Raw genomic sequence first — 24,476 nt, forward strand, 5'->3', positions numbered from 1 at the left:
GACGAAGAGGAGCCACTCCCAACGATAAGTGAAGTTAAGGAAGCCATTCGCCAGCTGAATAGAAACAAGTCGGCTGGGAAGGATGGCATCGCAGCTGAACTCATCAAAATGGGCCCGGACAAGTTGGCCGATTGCCTGCACCGGTTGATAGTCCGGATCTGGGACATAGAACAGCTACCGGAGGAGTGGAAGGAGGGGGTAATATGCCCCATCTACAAGAAGGGCGACAAATTGGACTGTGAGAACTACCGAGCGATCACTGTCCTCAATGCCGCCTACAAAGTGTTGTCCCGAATCCTACTCCGCCGCCTAACGCCACAAGCAAACAGATTCGTGGGAAGTCATCAGGCCGGCTTCATGGAGGGACGGTCCACGACGGACCAGATATTCACATTACGGCAAATCCTCCAAAAATGCCGCAAACACCAAGTCCTTACGCACCATCTATTCATCGACTTCAAAGCCGTATACGACACGATCGACCGTAACGAGCTATGGAAAATCATGGACGAGAACGGCTTTTCCGGGAAGCTGACCAGACTGATCAAGGCGACGATGGATGGAACGCAGTGCTGTGTGCGGATTTCGGGTGAATTGTCGATTTCATTCGAATCGCGCAGAGGGCTTCGACAAGGTGATGGTCTATCCCGCATGGCATGATGTTCAACGTGGCGCTAGAAGGTGTTATTCGACGAGCGGTGGCGAAAGGCGGGGCACGATTTTCAACAGATCCAGTCAACTTATCTGCATTGCCGATGACATTGATATAGTCGGCAGATCATCTGCGGCGGTGGAAGACATCTACCGCAAACTGAAACGCGAAGCAGGAAGGATTGGGTTGATGATTAATACGTCCAAGACGAAGTACATGCTGGCCTGCGGATCCGAGACCGACCGAACCCGCTTGTCCAGTAATAACAAGGTCACGATCGACGGAGACGAGCTGGAGATAGTCGAAGACTTTGTCTATCTCGGCTCAGTGGTGACCGCAGACAATGACACCAACCGTGAGATCCGAAGGCGAATTATCAGCGGAAGTCGTGCCTACTATGGACTCCACAAGCAACTGCGGTCGAGAAGACTTAGCCCTCGCACGAAGTGTAACCTGTTTATGACGCTCATTAGACCGGTTGTTCTCTACGGGCACGAGACATGGATATTGCTTGAGGAGGACCTGCGTACACTCGGGATATTCGAGCGACGAGTGTTAAGAACCATCTTTGGCGGCGTACAGGAGAACGGAGTGTGGAGGCGAAGGATGAACCACGAGCTCGCGCGACTTTACGGCGAACCCAGTATCCAGAAGGTGGTTAAGGCTGGCCGGATACGCTGGGCGGGCCATGTTGCGAGAATGCCCGACGACTGTCCTGCAAAACAGGTGTTCGCTACGAATCCGGTAGGAGCAAGACGAGCGGGGGCGCAACGAGCGAGGTGGTTAGACCAAGTGGAGCGTGATCTGGCGAACGTGGGGTGCCCGAGAAATTGGAGAACGGTTGCCATGGAACGAGTTAATTTTAGGAATAATGTTCGTCAAGTTATGTCGTGAGACGGAATACTATGTAAATAAATAAAATAATAAATAAGTTAAAACCTTCGCTTTGGTCGTTTCGAAAAAAATGATTATATCTCTTCTGATGCAATCAGTTTATTTTTCTGCAGGGCAAGTAAATGCTTCAAAAACTTTTATTGAAAATTTGAATCTCTCATTCAAATGCACCAGGCATGGTTTTGGGATAGCATGCGCGCCTCTCAACCTGCAGGTCGAGGTTCGAATCTCCTGGCTGTGACCCAAACTTTTCAAGAATCGTTCAAGTCGGAAACAAGGCATGCAAGTTTGAGTACAATTCAGAAGATAGTCCAATGTGTATAAATCAAACATTGTATACAAGCTTGTATGCAATACAAGCATTTTATGCAATACTGATATCTTTGCATTTTTGAGGGTCTAAATCCGCTCTGATTGAGAGATAATGTTGATACAATTGCAGGCACCAGATACCCAGACTGATAAGAGGCGCTTGAGTCCATACAGCTACAAGTCGCCCAGAATCATACGCCATCTTTCGGGGCATCGTGAAACTACTGTGCTTCATCAAGAAAAAAAATTACACTTGATAATTAACAAGCCAAATGAAATCTGTCTTGATTGAATCACCTATTAGTATTTGAGCTTCTATCTAAAACATTTTCATTTTCGTTTTTGTCTTCAATGTTAATTTTTTACTTTAATTTATTGTATCATAATAAGAGATGAATGTTATACAAACAATGAGTGTTGATCGATTGAGATGAAAAAAAAAAACAAACGCAACGTTATACAGTGAGCGAAATAAGAATAGCACCACTATGTGTTTTGCTTGTTAAAATATCAATGCTTGAAAAATGCGAAAATTTTCTTCCACAGTTTGTTCTGAATTGCTTAACGGATAAATCAAGCATAAGTTTCCTTTTTTTGGACGTAGCAATTGGCGTTGAGGACCAAAAATGTGAAAAAAAGGGTGCGAAATAAGAATAGCACCACTTGAGTTTTTCAACAAAAGCAAGATTATTTTTCAAAATTTACTGTGTAAAAGTGAAGAATGATGCTTCTACGAATGATTTGAATACATTACTGCAGTTTAAAGAGTTTTCCAGAATTCCAAAGGTTTTCAAAGGGGGTTTTAAGAGATGCTCCTCTAGCGTTAAGGAATTTGATATTTGAGCTGTAATTCTTTATCAAACTACTTACTTTTTTTTCATAAAAATGACGTGAAATGAAGAAAACAAACATTCGGGATTAATTTTGAATCAGAAAAAATAGGTTGGAAATCAAAAACTTTGATTTTGTTCAGTAAACAACACTTTTCCAGTTTCAAGTCGTAGATGGCAGCACTATCTTGCAGTTAAAACCAAATTAAGACTTAATATTGATTTTCCAGGTTTATTTAGGCCCATATTCATCATTTTGAGGTATTTTTCCATCACAGTTTTGAGGAAGTTCACACTGTAGAAAGCTTTTCCGGATTTGTAAAAGAATCACCAGCACAAAAATGTACAACCGATAAAATTCCTGCTCATCTCAACTTCCGATTCAATTGCAAGCATACCAATAATACTGCTAGCCGTCTGCTCCATCAAGCTCCATCGCAAAGTATATCTTTATTCTGATAATCGGTCCAAAAAATTCACTTTTAGTGACCTTGATGCAATTCTAATTTTTTTTTTGATTTAGTGATCTTTGAATTTCCAAAGCGTTCACACGGTACATGTATTAGGGTAAATGTACCCGACCTTGGCACCTAAGGCATGGTTTACCCTTTTTTTCAACATTCCAACCTTCCTGTTGAGTGCACCATATAACATCCTTTGAAGAATTTACTTGCTAACTTGCTTAGAGTTCAACAAAAATATGTTTTCTCCATGGAACTTTCATAAATGTGAGTAAAATGCATGCAAAGTACTCACTGCGGTGCTCCAATTACTTGGCCGCCGTACCAATTGTTTGCCGTTTCGATGATCCGATTCTTGGCCTCCAGCAAAGTGCAATAGATCTTTACCAACAATGCTCAATTGACAGTTAACAGAATCGTTGGCTATTCTGAATATAAGGCCACTGACAGAATGACGTCAGCTGAGCGTAAAGTTCTATGCGACGATGGAACACCGGGCGCCACTCATACAACAAAAAAGCATTTGGAAACATTGATGAAATTTGGTTGAAAGGGAAGCACAAAATAAGCTTTCATTTCAAAAAGTCGGAAGTCCAGAAATTCTGCAACTTGATTGCGACACATAGGGTTATTTTCACTACCAAACAACTGTCTTCATATTGTGGAGTTTGGCTTCATAAAGTAAGAAATTGAGAAATTCCTTGAATGGTATTTTAAAAATTTGCCCTTTTGAATTTGATAGCTGAGATTATGAGCTTCTAGCAAGAGCCATCTCGAATGCCGGGGCGTTGCGCAGTGGTTTGACACGCCAAATAGATGTTAGAATGTAAACCTTGCTAAAACATTTTTTTTAATTCGACTCACATAAAATATTTTAAGGAATAATTGGAAACCAAACGAAATTTTCCTGAACTTCCAACTTCTGTTTCCATGAACAAAATTAGAACAAAAATCCAAAAAATTAAATCTGAGTAGGTATATGGTCCCAAGCAATAGAAAACGATTCCAAAACTCAATTAATTATGAATTTTATATACTAAAGTCATAAATTGCCATCGATCTAACAATTTTTGAGATGCTGATTTAATTTAGTTTTGCTTAATTTAATTTAGTTTTTTTTTAAATATTTCGAACCACTGTGTTCTGTAGGAGACCACGTGGTTTTGCTCGGCAAACTGCAATGCAAATGCTGTTCGCACGCATACCAATGTATCTTCGATTCATGGTTCCCAAATAGCGATTTTTGCATTTTCAATGCTCGGATATGACTTTAAGTTAGTCGTTCACTTATGTTCTCCAACTTATTTCGAAACTAAAGTTGATAGAAACGATCTTATCATACAACCCAATTAGTATGAAAACATTTGTGCGTAGTTTTAAATGAAGTTTTAGGGAAAACATCAGCCCAAAAATACCTCTTTAATGAACATGTATTTTTTCCAACTTCCAACACTGGTGGTGTATTTCGATTGAAGTTGCATGCCAAGAAAAGGAACAAAATTAGTTTTAAATTTTTATTCAAAACCTAAATAAATATTCTCTCTTTAGTCTTTCTAGTATTTTTTTAATTTTTGCCGAGTTTAACTGTAAGCATGAGTATTTATTGCAAATTTTTCAAATGAATGTCCGCGTTTGAAATCGCATGTGAATTTAACAGTTGCACTAGAAAGGTTAGTTCATCTGATTTTCATACGGTGATTTCCAACATAATTTCCTCGGATGCAGATCGAAAAAAATTAACTTTTTTTTATTAAAGTACAAACAATTAAAAAATTCGGTATGCAGAGATTTGAAACAAATTAGTCTCTTCGCAATGAAAATATATTCAAAATTTTTTAAGCTCAATTTGGACCTGGAAAACATGAAAAGACATATTGGCATGCCAAGAAAAGGACCATGCCAAAATAGGGCTCACTTACCCTAATTTCTTGACCAAAATAATCCAGCACTCCCTAATTAATCCCGGATATTCAAAAATGGGCCTGGAGTTGGTTAAATGGCAAGATAGTGCTGCCATCTATGACTTAAAACTAGAGAAATAGTGTTTGACTATTAAACAAATATTAGTATTTTTGAATTCCAACCTGCTTTTTGGATTCAAACTCAGCCTCAAATCTATGTTTCATCATTTTGCATCATACTTTTGAATGTTAATGAAGAAATCAAGCAGTTTGATAAAGTTTTATAGCTCAAATATCAAATTCCTTAACGCTAGAGGAGCATCTCTTAAAACCTCCTTTTAAAACAGTTGAAATCCTTTGGGATTCTAAAAAACTTCTTAAAATGCAGTTATTCAAATTCATTTTTCAAATAATTCGTAGAAGCATTATTATTCACTTTAACACAGTAAATTTTAAAAATAATCTTGTTTTTGTTGAAAAACTCAACTGGTGCTATTCTTATTTCGCACCCCTTTTTCACATTTTTGGTCCTCAACGCCAATTGCTACGTCCAAAAAAAGTAAACTTATGCTTGATTTATCCGTTAAACAATTCAGAAAAAAACTGTGGAAGAAAATTTTCGTATTTTTCAAGAATTCATATTTTAACAAGCAAAACACATAGTGGTTTTATTGTTTATTGTTTATTGTTTATTTATTTTCATCAACAGATCACATATTGATCCAAATGATAGGTTAAAAATTAAAGACAAACTACAATTACACGGAATTTACCCTATACTATTCTTAAAGCACTGAGGATTCTTCTTCGGAATAATTCCCTCGAAACGTCAAAATCAAAATGATCGGAGAAGCGGTTAAACGTCCTTATTGCACCAATTACCGCTGTATTAGCTCCGTAATTATTCTGTCGGAGAGGAGCAAAGAGCTGAAGATTACGATTCCTCAAGCCTCGGGATCGTACGCTGAGTTGGAGTGTTTCTAGCAGTGCAGGGCAGTCGGTTCTCGACGAAAGCAGATCGGCAACAATAGAGGCCCGTGTTGCGGTCCGGCGGGCCTGCAGCGTGTCGATGTCGATAAGGCGGCAGCGGCTTTCGTAGCTGGGAAGTCGGAACGGGTCTTGCCAGTTCAGGTTCCGGAGAGCAAAGCGCAAAAAACGCCTCTGGATGGCCTCGATACGCTCCGAGCCATTTTGGTAGTAGGGGCACCATACAGCCGAGGCATATTCGAGGGTCGATCGAACCAAGCTGCAGTAGAGACTTTTAAGACAATAAATGTCCTTAAAGTCTTTTGTCATGCGGAATAAAAGACCCAGGCATCTGGAAGCTTTATCGACGATGTAGTTTGTGTGGATCTTGAAATCCAGTCGTTTGTCCAGGATCACACCAAGGTCTTTCACATGCTCAACTCGTGCAACTGCGTCATTTCCCAGAAAATAATCAGCCGATAGCGGTAGCCGCTTGCGTGAAAACGAAATTACCGAACATTTGTTGCGGTTCAAGGGAAGGCAATTAACATCACACCAGGCGGTGAAGATGTTAAACTGGCTCTGCAAGACGTTGACATCTTCGGGGCTGTTGATAGATTGAAACAATTTCAAGTCGTCGGCGTACGCCAGTTTTGGTCCATCGAGAAGCAGCAGCACGTCGTTGAAGTAGATCAGGAATATGATGGGTCCTAGGTGGCTCCCTTGAGGTACTCCAGAAGAGGCAGGGAATTGATTGGAAAATGATTCACCTGATCGTACAATAAGTTTCCGTCCTACCAGGTAGCTATGGAACCATTCCAGTAAGGAGCCGCAAATACCGATACGATCTAGTTTGGCTATGGCTATTTTGTGGTTTACCTTGTCGAAAGCTGCGGTCAGGTCGGTGTAGATTACGTCGGTTTGAGATCCCTTGGCAAAACTGTCTTGCACGAAAGATGTAAACGTCAACGTAGTCGTAGAACGTTTAGGCATGAATCCATGTTGTTCGTTAGAGAAGTAAAAATTGCAATACGAGAAAAATGGATCTAATACAACCAGCTCAAACAGTTTGGCGATCGCACATAGGGCAGAAATACCGCGATAATTGTTAACGTTCCTCCTGTCACCTTTTTTGTAGACCGGAAACATGTAAGCCTCTTTCCAAATTAAAGGGAACGTGGATTCCGTGAGCGATAATTGGAAGATTCGTTTTATAGGAGTCAGCATATGTGATATATAGCGTTTTAGAAAAGTCGCTGGAATGCCATCCGGACCTGCAGAAACACTGGATTTCAGCTTAGCAGTTGCCTTCAAGATGGTATCATCATCGATTACGATGTGATGGAATGAAGTGCTCTGACGTGGGACGTTATTAGCCGCCACAGTCAACTGGTCCGTAGATATTGAACCAGAATCGAAGGTACTACGGAATTTGTCAGCGAAGAGGTTACAAATATCAAGGTCCGAGGTCGCCGACTTGTCTTCCAAAAACATGCAGGACGGTAAGCCCGATTCTTTCCGTTGGTCCTTAATGTACTGCCAAAACGATTTAGGTCTAGTTTTAAAACCACTCTGAATCCGGATAAGGTAGCCCTGGTAACAACGCGTGCATACTTTTTTATAAGCTGCGTTAAGTTTGCGATATTGGTTTTTGGCGTGGAGAGACTTGTGCCTCAAGTAGTAGCGGAGGGCTTTGTTCTTGAGTGCTTTCATCTGTCGCAACTCTTTCGTGACCCAGGGAGCACGTAGGTCGGGGGCTGCTGAGCGTTTTGGTACGTGACGATCGATAATGTAGTTGATGATATGGGAGAACTTCATAGCAGCGGCGTTTGGATCGCAAGATTCGAGTTCAGAATTCCAGTCGATGGCGTCAAGCGTTTGTGAAATAGCGACAATGGTGCTATTCTTATTTCGCTAACTGTAGCTGTCCTTAGTTCGGAGCCAATTAATTTTAAGATTCAGTTTTGATTTCAAAAGTAATTTATCCGGCTGAGTGACACTATGAAAATTATATTGTCTGTTATAAATAATTCATTGAGTTCGGAATTGTTTGTCTTAATCTGAATTGTTGACTGCGACCAAAAAGACAAACTACATAGAACCACAGAGAATATAACTCCCTGGAAAACTGAATTCTTATTTATCTTAACTGTTTCTTGGCTCTTACCTAGATAGGTAAGGAGTGAAATAAGTTATTGAAATTCTCGTTGGGTTGATTGGAACATGTTCGGACAATATAAAAAAAAATGAATAATTTGAAAATAACCTCAGAAACGACTTTGTTTGTCGACCGGTTATTTTTCCCTGCTCAAATGTGCGTGAGAAATGTCAAAAAACAACTTTAATGACCATTTTGGCATAATTCTGGACTGGACTAGAAAATTAACCTTAAAAGCGGCCACTTTTTAAGACTTTTTTCCCCATCTTAATCCGTACACGAGAGCAAGTGCGCGTGAGAAATGTTCACTTAAAAATCTTTTATTCAAAAAAAAATTTTTTTTGAAAAACTGCACTGAATTTGGAATATTTCAAAATGTATTTTTCGAATCCATTTCTCTTTGCTTCCGATTTTTTTTCACCTTTGACATTCAACTAATTTCTTTGATTCAAAGTTTTGTTAAAACCATATTTCGGAAGTAATCAGTTTACAAAATGAATCCATTCTTCAAAAAACTATAATTTTGAATAAGGGTCATTTTATAATGTTCCTTAACCGCTGCCCAGAAAATAAGTAATAATTTCGTTGTAACTAAACTTATATATCGATTTCAATGCTTTTCCACACCATCAAAACGAATTTGGAATGGTAAAAGAACAGTTCCATCTTGATGCAAACGAAGGTCAATTTTATTTTTTTGCCGTTGCATGGAATGTCAAATATCGTATGTCTGTGTGAGTGAATTCATTTAATGTTTTGATTTTGATGTGACGAATTCACGTTTGTTTTATTTTACCCATGGACAAAATCAATTACACGTGCGATATTCAAAAAATGGTTCGAAATTAAATTAAAAAAATGAAAAAATAACTTAACAACAGAACAGGAAAAGCTAAGCTATTCTTACTAAACAGACTCGGATGATTGAGATTGTTTGTCAAGAATCATCATTATGTCAACCAACGCACTTTGTTAGAAATTTGCGGGAAAATGCATCATCTCGAAGCTCAAAATATTGTTTCTACAACTGCCTCTTCCAGTGGGCGGTAAAAGGGCTAGTTTGATATCCAAGTTAAGTTAGATATTTTGAAAAGAAGACATTTCTCGAATGTGACTAAATTATTCATAGAAAGGGAAGTTTTAGGATTTATTGGAGAAAAAAGTGAATAAAAATCTGCCACCGGTTTTTTGTTGTAGATGGGAACTTTATGGTATATTTCGTTGTTGCGATTTTTGTTAGTTTCTTCTGTTAACAAAACATTGCTTTACAGATTTTGTAAATATCACTTCTACTTTTGTTTTATTCAGTTTTTGTAAACCTCTATAAATTCGAATAGGTGAAGGGTTTTGAGAAACTTTAGCTTAAACAGATTGTTAAAAAAAATTTTTTTGTAAGAATCTCGTCCATTCAGCTGATTCACACATTCATATATACTGTAGTTTTGCAATATAAAATCAGTGGAATATTTGTACGATTTCATTTGTCGTTTTCTCAACAAGTCCTAGATCGTTTTACAAATAATAGTGTCGTCACGATATTTTTCTACTCGGCAAACTTGAACTTACCCTTGACGGGATTAACGAAATCTTGCAGTTGACAGTGATCCTCACAAATGAAGCCAAAGATGTCATAAAATGGTTATTTTTCAACCACAACGCAATAAGCATAAAACCCCAAGTTTTCATTCAATTTTCATTTCTGTCGATGTCGATGTATTTTTTTATACGCTTTAAGGTTGAATTCTAGCCACATATGGTTAATGCGCTCCAATTCAAAAATGGTTTTTTAGTGGTTTTCGAAATATATCGTGTTATTTTTTTCCTATCAAAAGTAGGTAATCAAAAACGACCGTGTTCATCGCTAGATGTAAAAAAAAAACAGCAAATGTGTGTGTGATATATCGAGATTTTTCCTTTTGTGTATGTGGTCGTTAGTTTCACGATAACCCGTAGATAGCGCTGCGCAACAAGCGCCAAAATCAGCCTTCAGTGGTCAGTCTAGGTATTTGGTGTCTGCGATACAATGCTACCTAGGGGTGATAGATTAGGCACTGACCACACTGACTTGACTCTTAGAACAAAAATTCAACCATTTTCTGTCTAATTTTTTGTTGTCAGCTTTTGCAGGTTCGCAATACCGACGGCAGGTGGCGAACCTGAAAAATTTGACAAAAAATGCCCTGTAGGAAAAATGGTCCTGTTTAGCCCGATTTTATCGTAGAAATTGCGTGTTTTATTTTTAAAGTTGGGCATTTCCTAACTGGGATAGCATTTCTTCAAATCGATCGATGCGCACTCTGGAATCGTCATTGCGTACTGTTGGAAAAATGATTTTTTTTTGTTTTTTTTTCTGGAAAAATTATCCAGAAAACGAAATCGAGTGTCCAGTCAGTATGGTCAGCGGATTAGGCTTGCATGAACTTTTTGTTATAATTTGTTATAACATCCTACGAGTACCAAATTATATCTCATTTTGATTGGAAAAATTTAATATCAAAATATCTCATCTTGATATACTTTTGTTATCATCTTCTGATCGGGTAGCTAGAAGATTTCAGCCAAATGTTTAGTATATAGAAATGTTAGATCTGAATCTTAAATTCGATATCTAAAACCTTTTATTTTCAATCCGAATTGTTTTGAAGCGATCACGTTTTTTTGTTATTTCTAAAAATATATTTTGATTCGTGTACCTTCATTAAATTGAAGGCTAAAATGTTGTTAAGGTGTTTAAACATACGAACCTTCCATTATGACATAACAACCTTGTCCATTGTTTCGGTTGCAGTAAACCGGTTCCCGTTCAGTTTCACAATCGTCTTTGCCATTGCACGTGAAGCATTTTAGGGCATTCTCAGGATATGGATCCGGATTTGGATCAGGAGAAGATTTGCAATTATTCTCCTCCGTGCAGTCGTAATCCGGGAACTTCTTGGCACAACCACGGACAGTGTATCCTTCACCTGTTCGAAAAAGAGCAACATTTTAGGAAGTACTAAAAACAAATTTACTTTACTGTTATCATAGTTTACCATTCACAAAAACCTGACATTCATCGTCCGGTGAACAGAGATCATATCTAGGCATGGTTCCTTCTACACATCGGCTATCTTCCTGTGAAGTGCAGCTCATACAATGTCTGATGTTACAGTCTGAACCAAAACATTTGTTACAATTTTCGTCATCCGCAATACACTTTGTACTATCGTCATACTCGCTCAAACATCCTTTCTCAAAATTATCTCCGTTTTGGAACGCGTAACATCCGCTGTAGAAATTAACCGTTCCAAAACATTGTTCTCCCCGCGTTTTGAGTCCGCATTCCTCGGTTCCGTCACACTTTACGCAACTGAGAGTTGTTTGTTTTTCGGAATTGCAATTATCACCTTTGCATACGTAACAATTTTCAAATTCAATACATTCATCAAAATTTCTCGAATCCGAGGTGCAGCCCCGAACCTCTTTATCTCCTATTTGTGCAATGTAACAAGCTTCAGCTTTCTGATCCCTACAAACTCGTCCTGCTACAGGTTCTTGGCAGACGCGATCGCATTGCGCACATTTGAGGTGTGTGAGGAAAGGCAATTCGTTACACAAATTTTCTGGACATATTTTCACGATATCATAAACCTCTTCAGTGTTGTCCAAGTCCTCTAAACATCCAAGGTCCCTTTGGTCTGTGGAATCTGAAAAAAAAAGAATGAAAAAAACCCGCGGAATTGATTTTAACATACAACAGCTGAGGAACAAATGCTTCTTAAGGCCAAATAAGTTTCATAAAAGGACAAAAATATCAACAATATACATGGTTCACAAAACAAACGGTTTGGGTTTTTCTATGCTGGGACAGTACATTTAATGGTTAATATGTGAAGAAAACATGGAAAACTAAACATTGAATTGATTAAACTAAAATGCACTTACAATCATAGCTGGAGTAACATTTCGAATCATACAATTTACACACTTCTGAAGCTACTTCGGTACACTCCGTATCCACACATATGTTGCATCTTTGAAACTCTAAAGCAATGGTAAATCGTTTAATTCAGTTTATTAATCAAAACCGTAGGATACAATACCTTGCGCGTTACAAGAATCTCCATTGCATGTTTTACAGATGAAGCCTTTACAGTCTGACAATTCAAAACCGGAGTCGCTAGTACATCCCATTTGAAAAAGCTTCTCTGGAATTTGAAAATAAAATAAAAAATCACCACTACTCACGTAAATGCTCATAATTTAAAAAAGCACGCACTTTCATCATCTTCAATGCGGTAACAGTTCTGCTGGTCTGGCTGGATTCCATGGTTGAAGCATTTTTCTATCTTAGAATCATCGGGACAGTTGCTTCCGGCCGCCGTTGGATCGCACTTGGCACATTGCGGAATTGCGTTACATTCGTTGACATTATCGCAGGTGGGTCGATTATCGTCTGTTGTGTCACTGGTGATGCAACCTCTGGTGTCGTCTGTGAAATACGGCATAAATTCATGATCAAATTATTGACCAAATTTTTCTGTCTTTAAGGGAGAATGAGGATACTTGATCCCTGAGGATACTTGATTCCTTAGCCATATATCGAAACTGGAAAGATCAAATGTTCTAGAAAAATGTGCCAAATGGAGCAAAACAACAATGCTTAAAGCTCAAAAAATTTTAACAAAATAATTGTTTGAATAATTGAACTTTGTTTGAAAAATTTCACGAAATGTGATTTCAAGATCTTTTTTCATCACTTCAATCTGTTCCTTACATGGAAAAATTATAACCAAAATATTTGTTCCAATATATGTACCTATCAATCGTTCGAGCGTAATATGAACTTCATAATACCATATTTTCAAAGCAATGGAAAACTTTCAACATTTTTTCCGAAAAAGTTTTCTAAAATGTTGATTATGGGTTCAATTGATCCCTAGAGTTAAAAACGGTATATAGGGGAGATGGAGGCATAATGGTCACCTTAAGGAAAACGGTTATTTAACCATAGAAAATAGCTATAATATGGAGGTTACATTATTGTTTCATGTTCAGACACTTGAAAAGCCTATTCCCTAACGGGCTGAAACGTGAAAAACTAGATGAAAACGTTAAAAAATGCATTTTAAAAAATTTTGCCAAAAGCTGAAAACCAGCCACTGTGGAGGCATAATGAGAACCCCCCCTGAGGCAGTATGAGCACCATTAATCAGAGCAAGATGTGCGTTTTTGCCGGGGAATCTAGCAGCGAATTCAATTCGATGAAGTCAGGTGAGTCGTAGATTCATCAAACAAAGCAATAACAAAATAATCTAGATCTGTTTGTAGAATACAAACAATTCACGCACGCTCATACATTAAGTGCTTTGTTCGGAGGATGATGCTACTAGCCGTATAATGTAACAATAAAAAAATCGATCATGAATTGTGAATGGAAACAAATCACCTCGAACAGAAATGTAACTCTAGTCTTTTGATTACCTCTCCGACACCTTACCAATAGGCTAAATCGTCGGATGAAAACTAGTCAAGGTATGGCGCTATAAATCAATTTTAATTCGCTGCTAGATTCTACGGCAGAAAATGCTCATTATGCCTCGATAATATGGTGCTCTATATGCCCCTAGTCAAAAAATTTAAGTAAAAACGTGTTTTAAAATTCCTAAAAGTGAAAAATCAAAAATTTTATGATGCTAAAAATTGAGGAACAATGTGTACATCATGTTGCAGTGCGTACATTATAGATCAAGGTTATTTTAAGATCATAAGAGCTTATTTCGTGGTGCTCAAAAATTATAATATTTTCGTAACTTGAGAACCAAGCTAGTTTTTTTTTTAAATATCTCTGTAAAGATAATAAGAAGATTCCTTTTTTTGTGAAAAATTAATACTATAGGAAGTACGAAACAAATCCTCATGAAAATTTATTTAAGAAAATACGTACTTTCGTAGAAAAGCGTAGTGTTCATTATGCCCTGGGTGCTCGTTATGCCCCCATCTCCCCTACTTCTTCTGAATTGATCGTGATCATGGCTGATTACGAGATTGCTAACACGGAAAATAAAAAAAAGGTAAAATTTACCTTTTTGCGAGGTGAATTTTTTCCACCCCTCTTTCGAGGTAAATTTTACCTTGTTTTCATTCACCTAGCAAAAAGGTAAATTTTACCTTTTTTCAATTTACCTAGCAAAAAGGTAAATTTTACCTTTTTCGCATTCACCTAGCAAAATAGTAAATAATACCGTTTTCCCATTTACTGATTTAAAAGGTAAATGCTGGTTGGTTTGATTGTTTTCTTCAATAAGAATTAAAAAAATACAAAATTCTTTCAAAAATGATATTTATTGGAGATAAATAGAGACTGGTAAATCGGCTTCGCGTGCTTCTGAGCCGCTATGGCCGTTGAATCCACCTGCGTTGCGTACATTCATGGCCTCCTCCGTTCGACTAATCCGGTCAGGTTCGGCTTTTCCGGCTGGAGGATGACGTGGAATACACCTCAAAGCTCTCTGGGCCGATCTGAAACAAAATCAATAGTATTATGACGAGAACCAGCACAACTAAATGATATTTAAGAACACTTACCTTTCTATTCCGATTTTCACATGTTAGGCACAAAACAAAACATGTTCCTAGAATGACAAAACAGCTTAACCTCAATGAACGGGTTCGGTGAATAGTTACTTTTTTTTTAGAAGAATTGTACCGTTTTGTTTAGCTCAATCCAGGTCAATTACACCTCGCTACGAGGTAAGTTTTACCTTATTTGGATTTACCTTTTTTCTAGGTGAATTATACTTTTTTTATCGAGCTCAATTCAGGTGAACTTCACCTCGCTACGAGGTAAGATTTAGCTTTTTTGGATTCACCTTTTTTTCTCAGTGAATTGTACCTTTTTTCCAACCTCGATTCAGGTAAATTTTACCTCAATGTGAGGTGAGTTTCACCTCGAAGAGGTAGAAGTTACCTTTTTGGCTTTCACGAGCGTTCACCTTTGCTAACTCGGTAAATTTTACCTTTTTATTATTTTCCGTGTAATATTTATCTAATAACTAATATTTATCCAACAATTGTCTGAAGAAAAGAGCTAATATAAATAATTTTCTCTAAATGGGTCTTTTTAAGCACCTCCTGCGTAATTATCCGCTAGTGAGATACAAATCTGCCATCTGTCGTATTTTTTAAAAACCTTTTTATTTTAATCAGATGACGGTACTGAAGCGAATCAGGTTAGGGTGACATGAAATCATTTGGATTTAAGATAAATTCAACTGTAAATTGAATGCTTGTAAATTGATCAAATGACTAGCCATAACATTTTCATTCTTCAACTGTTGAAAACTGCCAAAAACCTTTGAATTACTTCAATGGAATGAAAAAGATTATTTTTAATAATATTAAAAACTTTGCAGATGTTCCAACTGACAGCGTATAGCGTAGCGTAGAAAGTTTACAGTATAGAACGTGTAGCATTTTAGATTTCCCGGTTTTATCAGGGCGTGCCAAAATATTCAAGGAAAATGTCGAGGCGTGTCCGTATCAGCCTGGATTCCCAGATTTTTTAACAATGGTCCGGTTTGTGTACGCATGTATTCACATAATTTGTTGAATTTACCAAAAATATAATTAAATTCTGTAATGATTTGTTTTAATTTCTGATCCGAAATCGGATATTTCATAATTATTTTCATCAAAATTAATAAGAAATTTTTTGAAGCATTGAACACATTTGATGTGCTTCGACGAAAAAATAAAGGTACAAGTTTCTTCTATCTTTTCCTGATTTTGTTTGAATAATGGAAAAATTTTGCTCTGATTCGACCGGATAATACCCGGATTTGTATTTGAAAATTTCAAATGGAATGCATGGTTTTTCACCCGTTTTTGAAAAAAAAAATTTGCCAGGGTCGAAAACATGCTGAAAAATTCTGGAAAGCATAACATAAAATTCCATTGTTTTTCGCACCACTCGCACTTGATTCATTAAGACAAGCAATCAGTGATCATAAATTTGTCTTGTTACCTTTTTATCACACACATATATATATATATATATATATATATATATATATATATATATATATATATATATATATATATATATATATATATATATATATATATATATATATATATATATATATATATATATATATATATATATATATATATATCTTTGAAATTTTTCCTCATTTTTCAATATCTTAAGAACGGGAGAGTTCTGAAATACGAGATTTTTTTAAACATAGTGTCTTCTTCCTAATAAAAATTTAACTGAATTTTTTTCCGATTTTTGTCCACATGAGTTCTATTAGTACAACACAGTGCCATGTTTTGTTGTTTTTTCTGTGTTTTCTCTGCTACTTTGATCATGAGGTTTGACAGCTCTGAGCGCTGGTGGCGACTCCACTCGGAAAATTAGCTTTTTCCATCGATCCATTCTGATGATTTGCATTCTCAGGCCCTAGTTACATGAAATGGAAGTAATAGTTCAAATATTCAACTGAAACTAAAACTCGAAGTGGTGATTTGATTTTGAAAGCACATACATGCACTTTTTGTGATTTAGTGAATCCCGTTCTGAGCACTTTTGTGCCCTTTATGTGACTTGCCCAATCCCGTTTTGAGCACTTTTGTTCCCTTTATGTGACTTAAGTCCCGTAAAACGTACGTATAAATTACTTTTGCAACTTTAAAGTTCATTAATGAGTACATATAGTTCACTCTAGGAATTGGGCAAAACAAGTCACATACAACGTACATATTAATGACTTTTGCAACTTTCAAGTTCATAAATGAGTACATAAAGTTCACTAAAGGGAATGGGACAGTTGATTCTCTTTGTCAGCCAATATGTAACTTTCAATGCTTTCATTCAAGTAAATATATGACTTTTGGTTGCTTGGGATGTCACAAAAAAAGCTATTTGAGGAACTTTTTGGAACTTTCATGCTCACATTCGGGTAATTCGGTACCAATTCCCTTTGGAACCTTTGTTCAGCGAAATTCGAACTTTGGAGGCACGAGTTTAAGTAGATATGAGAATTTTGGTTGCTTGGGCCATTATAGAAAATAGCGCCTTTAAGTATGCAATGTCATTAGCGTTGAGGCATTGTTTTAGAATTTTCTTGTTCTGTCAGTTATGAATTGTGAAATGTGAACAAACATGACCAAAATAGTCACTTGATATTCTATCTTGGGGTTTTGTTTGATTTTTTCCCAAGGATTAGGGCTTCCTGAATAAAGGATGAAGTATCCTTCAGTAGAGGATCAAGTCTCCCTTAACTTCAAAAATATCGCAATTTTTTTACTCCCACGCAAATGCTTCTAGTTCATCTACGGGTTCTAGTAGGGGAGAGTGGGGATACTTGATCCCCTTTTCTTATTTTCACCATATCTTTTTGGAACAATTTAGCAACTCGCCGTCTTTGACAATTTCTGACAGCTTGTAACTTCAAGTTTCTATGCTCCAAAAATTAGAACGATACTTGAACCCGTTGATGAACTAGAAGCATTTTCGTGGGAGTAAAAAAATTGCGACTTTTCTGAAGTTAGGGGAGACTTGATCCCCTATTGAAGGAGACTTGATCTTTTATTCAGGAAGCCCTAATCCTTGTATGAATATCAAACAAAACCCCAAGATAGAATGTTAATTGACCATTTTGGTCATGTTTGTTCTCATTTTACAATTTATAGCAGACATAAGAAGAAAATTCTAAAACTTTGTCTCAACGCTAATAACATTGCATACTTAAAGGCGCTATTTTTTATAATTAAGAGAAAATGAATTATTTTTGCTCTTTTCTTCAGACAATTGTTTGATAAATATTAGTTTTTGGATAAATATTAGTAATTTCGTAATCAGCAATCATAACGATCAATTCAGAAGAAGAATGTGCCGTTTGGAAAGGGGGATCAATTGTACCCAACTCTAGGGGATCAATTGTACCCATAATCAACATTTTAGAAAACTTTTTCTGAAAAAAGTTGAGAGTTTTCCATTGCTTTGAAAATATGGCATTATGAAGGTCATTTTACGCTCGAACGATTGATACATTGGAACAAATATTTTTTTCATAATTTTCCCATGTACGGAACATTCTAAAGTGATGAAAAAAGATCTTCAAGTTACATTTTGTAAAAATTTTCAAACAAAGTTCAATTACTCAAACAATTATTTTGTTAAAAATTTTTAAACTACAAGCATTGTTATTTTGCTCATTTTGGCACATTTTTCTAGATTATTTGATCTTTGTAAGACATTCCAGTTTCGAGATATAGCAAAGGAATCAAGTATCCCCAGGGATCAAGTATCCTCATTCTCCCCTATCGTTCTAATTTTTGGAGACTTGAAGTTACACGCTGTCAGAAAACGTATAAGGGTGCGAGTTGCTAAATTTTTCCAAAAAAATATGGTGAAAATAAGAAAAGGGGATCAAGTATCCCCACCTTCCCCTATTAAAATGGTGGAGCTCCATACAGAAAGTAAATAACGAAACAAGTGTTTCAAACGATAAAACTGACATAAAGCAAGCTGCATTTTAAAAGATTTAATTGCAGCTCATTTACGCACCTGTTTTCTGCAAACTAACATCGAGCGCGCACAAAAATGTGAAATGCTAAAAAGTGCTTATCTTGAGTGTTGCTTTAGCAATCTGTCTCAAGATTCTGACCGATCGATTTGATGGATTGCCACGTGCTGAGCTCGAAAGTGAGCTTTGATCGGCTTAATCGCACGTTAATGCGTACAGACGGCTATTTCTGGCGTTCTATTGTAACTGATTAGCTTACCATTGGGTCAATTTCAAACTTTGATAAGCCTGTTGAGGCCTATGTGTGTTGAGAAAGTTATTCCTATCTTAAGCGGAACAGTTGTAGATTTGAACGTTATCGTAATCTTTCCCTAGGCGCAGCCTGTTTTTGTCCTTTAATCTTTCTTTTGGCCAAATTTGGAATGCCGCATCAGACTGAGTCGGGCATTCTTGAATTTCTCAAACTTTGGGGTCTCAAAAACTTCGGGTTTGTTTTGAACTCCCATGTTCTTTTGTAGAATTTTAAAGCAACCCCAAGCAACCAAAAGTTACATATTTAATTGAATGAAGGTTTTGAAAGTTACATATTGGCTGACAAATAGGCTTACCAGAATAAAAATTCGGGAAGTATGCCATTTAGCTCAATATACTATGGAAAAGTAAGACGTTTTTCGATTTGAAGTAGGACGAAAAGTAGGACGCTTTATTTTATGATTTTTATTAGAAAAAAAGTTTTCACACAATTTTTTAATAAGATAAGATGATATTACAACAAATTAAGATCAAAAACATTTTTTCACATTTTTATGCCTAATTCTTTTTTTTTTAAATTCAATAGTTTAGAGTTAGTATTGATTTTTTTAAAAAGGAAGTTATTTTTGTTCTGGAGCATACTTCTCTGAAGAGCCGATTTTTGATAGTAACTCTTCTTTTTTTAACAAATAGGTATGGAACTCTGAAAATGGAATTTGCCTGTTGTTGTATTGCAGTAAGATAATCGCTCTCACTGCGTCAATAAGAGTTTTCCGTGTCCACTGGGTATTGATGATAGAAAAAATCCTCTCTACATTGGCGTTGTGCGCCGATATTGCGAAGAAATATTCAGCAATCGTCAGCAGCTCGGAGTTCGGAGTGATGATTGGGTAATAGATTTGATTGGAAAAATAATTTCCATTTTCCATGAGTTAGTTTGATCTTGAAACTATCTTGTTTCTGCTCGATGAACGAATTTAGGTGACAAAATTGGTCATACAGTTTGACATCGTTGATTTCAATACCTTTGTTCGCTAAAAGGGCAACCAAGGGCACCAGGGCTCAAAATCACTCAATGTGCCAAACCACTTGCGAATGTAATCCGAGAAATACTTGTAGACTTGGCAGAACTCTTCTATCACTTTTTCCGTTTCCTATGGGTTATTAATTTTTTCCAGAAAGGCCTTAACTTTCATTGGCAGAAACCGTTTGCGAAGATGATTTTCCAAAAGACGTACAAGATTTTTGAATGGCTTAGCAGTGGTTGATAATGTACATCCACAAAATCACACGCCAATGAGGATTTCGTGAAAAATGGATCGAAATAATAAAAAAACACAAAGTAAAAAGCTCGATAAACAAGATAATGATCCTAACTAAACAAAAGTAGGACATTTTGGGTCCAAAGTAGGACGGTAGGACAAGGGTCGAAAAAGTAGGACATGTCCTACCAAAGTAGGACGTCTGGTAAGCCTACTGACAAAGAGAATCAACTGCCCAATTCGCTTAAGTGAACTTTATGTACTCATTAATGAACTTGAAAGCTACAATAGTGATTAATATGTACGTTGTATGTGACTTATTTTGCCCAATCCCCATGAGTGAAATATATGTACTCATTAATGAATTTGAAAGCTGCAAAAGTGATTTATATGTACGTTGTATGGGACTTAAGTGCTTAAAACGGGATTCCCTAAGTCACATAAAGGGCACAAAAGTGCTCAAAGCGGGATTCACTAAGTCACAAAAAGTGCATTGAGGTGTATTCAAAATCAAAATCACCACATTGAGTTTTAGTTTCAGTTTGAACAACATCTAGGCGTGGTCTTGTGGTAGCGTGCTCGATTCTCACCACGAAGGTCGGGGTTCGATCCTCAAGCCGGGCAAGTTTCTCCTTTTCTGATACCTGACCATTCTGATGCGATATATGTAGGAAATGTAGGAAAGAAGCAATTGAGCAATTTGTCGAGTTTGGAATCCGGTGCGTGGCACCATGTATAGAACATAGTAAATAATCGAGAGAAGGTGATATGAACCGATGCCAAGGGTGCAGTTGAAAAAGAGAGAGATTTTTTGCTCATTTTACGATTTTTTGGAAGCTGAAGATCATTAAGACTTATTTTGGAACTTGCAAGTATCCATAAGAACTTAAATTTTGAGCTGCATAGAAAGGATTTCATATCAATGATGGGCTTTCCCTCGATCGAGATCCATATTCAGATCCCGATTACGATCCTGATCAACATCCGTATCTGATCCTGATCTTGGGCTTGCCATTTCACCATTTCAAATCTTCCACGATGTATAAAGTGTTAACATTTCGACTGTCTAATAATTAGTGACTTGTTTTCTGTGCAAAATATTACTGAACTGAAAAAGTGAAGAAGGACTTTTTTCCCTGAAATACTAGTTTCCCAGTTTTTCATATTCCTTCTTACCTGTTATATCAGCGAAACAAACATCTCCTAAGTCGCAAATTTGTTCCACGCACGATTCAGCTCCGGGCTCACACTTCTGGCACATGAGGGCTTTATCGTTGTTGCAACCATCAGCATCATCGCATTGCTTCAGAATATCACTTGGGTCGATCGTTTCCGGCAAGCAGCCACGGTTTACACTTTTCTCTTGTTCCACTAAAAACGAAGAAAACTTATTTTTTCCGTATACCTTTCAATGGTTTTTAAATGAATTACATTTCCATATTCCACATTTATCACCACAATTCTCCAAGCTGGGATTTGCATTTCCTATATCGAAACAATTTTCACACTGCAAACACTGGAGACAGTTGGCACCGCCAACTATGAAGAGCGCCACCAGGCAGCTTAATTTAAGTTTTAAAAACATTTTAGCACTTCGATTTTCACATTAGCCCGACCCGGATGCTCCGCACTTTTTGATTTTTCACGGCTTAAAAGAACTGAAACATGCGAATCTCCACAGGTGTAGCTTTATATTGAATTTTTAATCTCCTCTAGCTCGAATTGCTTATCGAAATATCGCCGAATTGCTCTTTATCAACAAGTAAGTTTTTATGATGAATGAATAGCCCGTGGCTTAACGGAAACTGGAGCTAATATGGGTACGATAAGAAGATAAGCCTACGGGAGGGATGTGTAGGTATTTCTGCTCAAATATTCCGAAAGATTGTTTGTCAAATCGAATCCGCTTTGGTCTGTTTTGATTGTAGAATCGGAAAGTGGTTTGCTTGATACTGAAACAAAGGCTAAAGATGATCGACCATTCTTTTAAGCAGAGCTTGCAGTTCCGGATTCCCGTCCGTTGGTTTGAACTTTTTCCACAGAGAATAGACGAACAAACTAGACCATGAAACTTGTGTAAAAATTCCAACGATCATTTTGAACCAGTATTTGTTTTTTGGTTCTGAAAAAATACATAATTCACCTATTTATTTATTTATTTTATTCACATGGTTTTACGTGTCACGACACGTGTTTTATAGGACAGTTGTCCGACATCCGACATCCTGGCTTCGCCATCTTCTGGATATTGGGTTCGCCATAGAGCCGCGCGAGCTTGTGGTTCATCCTTCGCCTCCACACTCCGTTCTCCTACACATCGCCAAAGATGGTTCTTAAAACTTGTCTCTCAAATACTCAGAGTGTGCGCAGGTCCTCCTCGAGCAATATCCATGTCTCGTGCCCCGTAGAGAACAACCGGTCTAATGAGCGTCATATACAGGTTACACTTTGGGCTAAATCTTCTCGACTGCAGTTGCTTGTGGAGTCCATAGTAGACACGACTTCCGCTAATCATTCGCTGCCGGATCTCACGACAGGGTGTCATTGTCTGCGGTAACCAGTGAGCCAAGATAGCCAAAGTCTTCAATTATGGGAGATATTAACCAAACAGTAGCGCCACAAAGTGCTCCAAACAAGAGTTTAGAGAAATTTGGGAGCTTTTAAGGAACAGCCATATAATTAAAAGGGAAATTAGCTTATAATGTTATTTTTTAATAATTATTGGGCAAAATTTTGTCATGAGAAGGTACTTGCAAGACACGCCGATAGAAATACATTTCATTTTTTTAACAAAAAATTTCGGAAAATGTGCAACAGCTCTCACATAAGAGCAGACATTTCAGAAGTGCAATTTTCATAATTGAAATACAACTTGTTCCGACGCAGTCACAACGAGCAACGAATCACGATCGAAAACGAAGAAACATCAATGAAATACAAATCGAATGAAAAAATATTTAATTACGAATGTAAAGTGAAATAATCATAAGGGAAGAAATGATCTGTAAATAGCATACACAATCATAAATTTCACCCAACATAATTTCACACGACAGAACACAACACAAAACACATTAAATGAATTTCCAACACAGCACACTCATACATAGATATAAGAAGTGAGAAACATCTGACGAGAAAGTGATACGTGAACTCAAACGCGCTAGAATTTAAGTGACATGTATTTATTTATACTTCAATAAAGATCACTTTGAAAACCTAATCGCGCGCAACGGTCGTGTTTTTTCTGCTACCGAAAGTTCGTCTCGTTTCGGCCTATTGTTCGCTCCGCCATCGCTGGTCGATTGATGACCCATAATTGCCTATAAAAAATCTTAATCATTTTGAATCTTCTTCCAGTACAAAAAAACAACTCAAACACTCCGTTAATTCTAGAAAAAAAACATCACATTTGTTACTTTTGTTAATAGAAAAAAGGGTTAAAATTCCAGTTTTTTTCAACCAGGGTTTTTCCATGTTAGAATGCCCTTCAAAAATGAAAAATTTCGTAAATTTAGCTTATAAATATCTCCAAAAAAAATTTTGAATGAATATTTTTGTGAAAATATCACTTTTTTATTCAAAAACTTTTAAAATACTCAGGTGTATTTTCAATCGCAAGAAAAACACCAGTTTTTTGAAACTCATTTTATCGCTTAGTAACTATCAATATTTTTTCAATAAATATTTAAAACACTAGAAGAAGACCTAAAAGTTGATTCTATTTACTTTTTAAGAGATCTCTGAAGTAAAAAGCCATCGTTAAAATGAGTTTCATCGAAAATTTACTCCTTTTTGTTTACCTTTTTCCCTAACTACAAAACGTCAAACATTTACCTGGCACCGCGGATCTCCAGCTCAAGGTTCTTAGATACACTAGGTTCTCCGACTTTCACAGTAAGTAGGCGAGGAGTGAGCGGGGCTCTCAATGAGTTTGTTTATTTTTTGCACAGCTTTTCTGTGGTTTGTTGGTAAACAAACTTTATGACTTCCGCATAGTTGCATAGCCTACATAGCCAAAATGGCTGAATCGGGAATTCGTTATTCGGGAACACCTCCTGAATATATACCCACCTTGCTCCAGCTCGTCGCTGTCGATCGTTACCTTATTATTGCGTATTCAGAGAAAAATTGGATTTACGCAACGGTAGTTAGACCCAAAATTTGACAACCGTAATTTGGCAGCTCTGCTGATAGGTTGCATAATCGTCAGTGTAGCCGAGAAACACTAAAGCAAATCATCATATGATATGTATGTATGTATATCATATTTT

The 24,476-nt window shown here is 37.0% G+C and overlaps 1 protein-coding gene across 1 annotated transcript in view; it reads right to left on the minus strand.

The window, feature by feature from the left end:
- Positions 1 to 21,868, minus strand: part of LOC129748203 (uncharacterized) — a 31,391-nt gene extending 9,523 nt beyond the window's left edge. Inside the window, exons 1-7 of the mRNA XM_055742717.1 lie at positions 21,634 to 21,868; positions 21,379 to 21,573; positions 12,433 to 12,645; positions 12,257 to 12,361; positions 12,099 to 12,197; positions 11,207 to 11,860; positions 10,919 to 11,137 (exon numbers count right to left, since the gene is read on the minus strand). Of these exons, the coding sequence (XP_055598692.1) occupies positions 10,919 to 11,137; positions 11,207 to 11,860; positions 12,099 to 12,197; positions 12,257 to 12,361; positions 12,433 to 12,645; positions 21,379 to 21,573; positions 21,634 to 21,787 (1,639 nt within the window). The 5' untranslated portion in view covers positions 21,788 to 21,868. The remainder of the gene's footprint in view (positions 1 to 10,918; positions 11,138 to 11,206; positions 11,861 to 12,098; positions 12,198 to 12,256; positions 12,362 to 12,432; positions 12,646 to 21,378; positions 21,574 to 21,633) is intronic.
- Between the last annotated feature and the right edge of the window lie 2,608 nt (positions 21,869 to 24,476).

Source organism: Uranotaenia lowii, chromosome 2 (genome assembly GCF_029784155.1).
Source record: "Uranotaenia lowii strain MFRU-FL chromosome 2, ASM2978415v1, whole genome shotgun sequence".
Classification (NCBI taxonomy): domain Eukaryota; kingdom Metazoa; phylum Arthropoda; class Insecta; order Diptera; family Culicidae; genus Uranotaenia; species Uranotaenia lowii.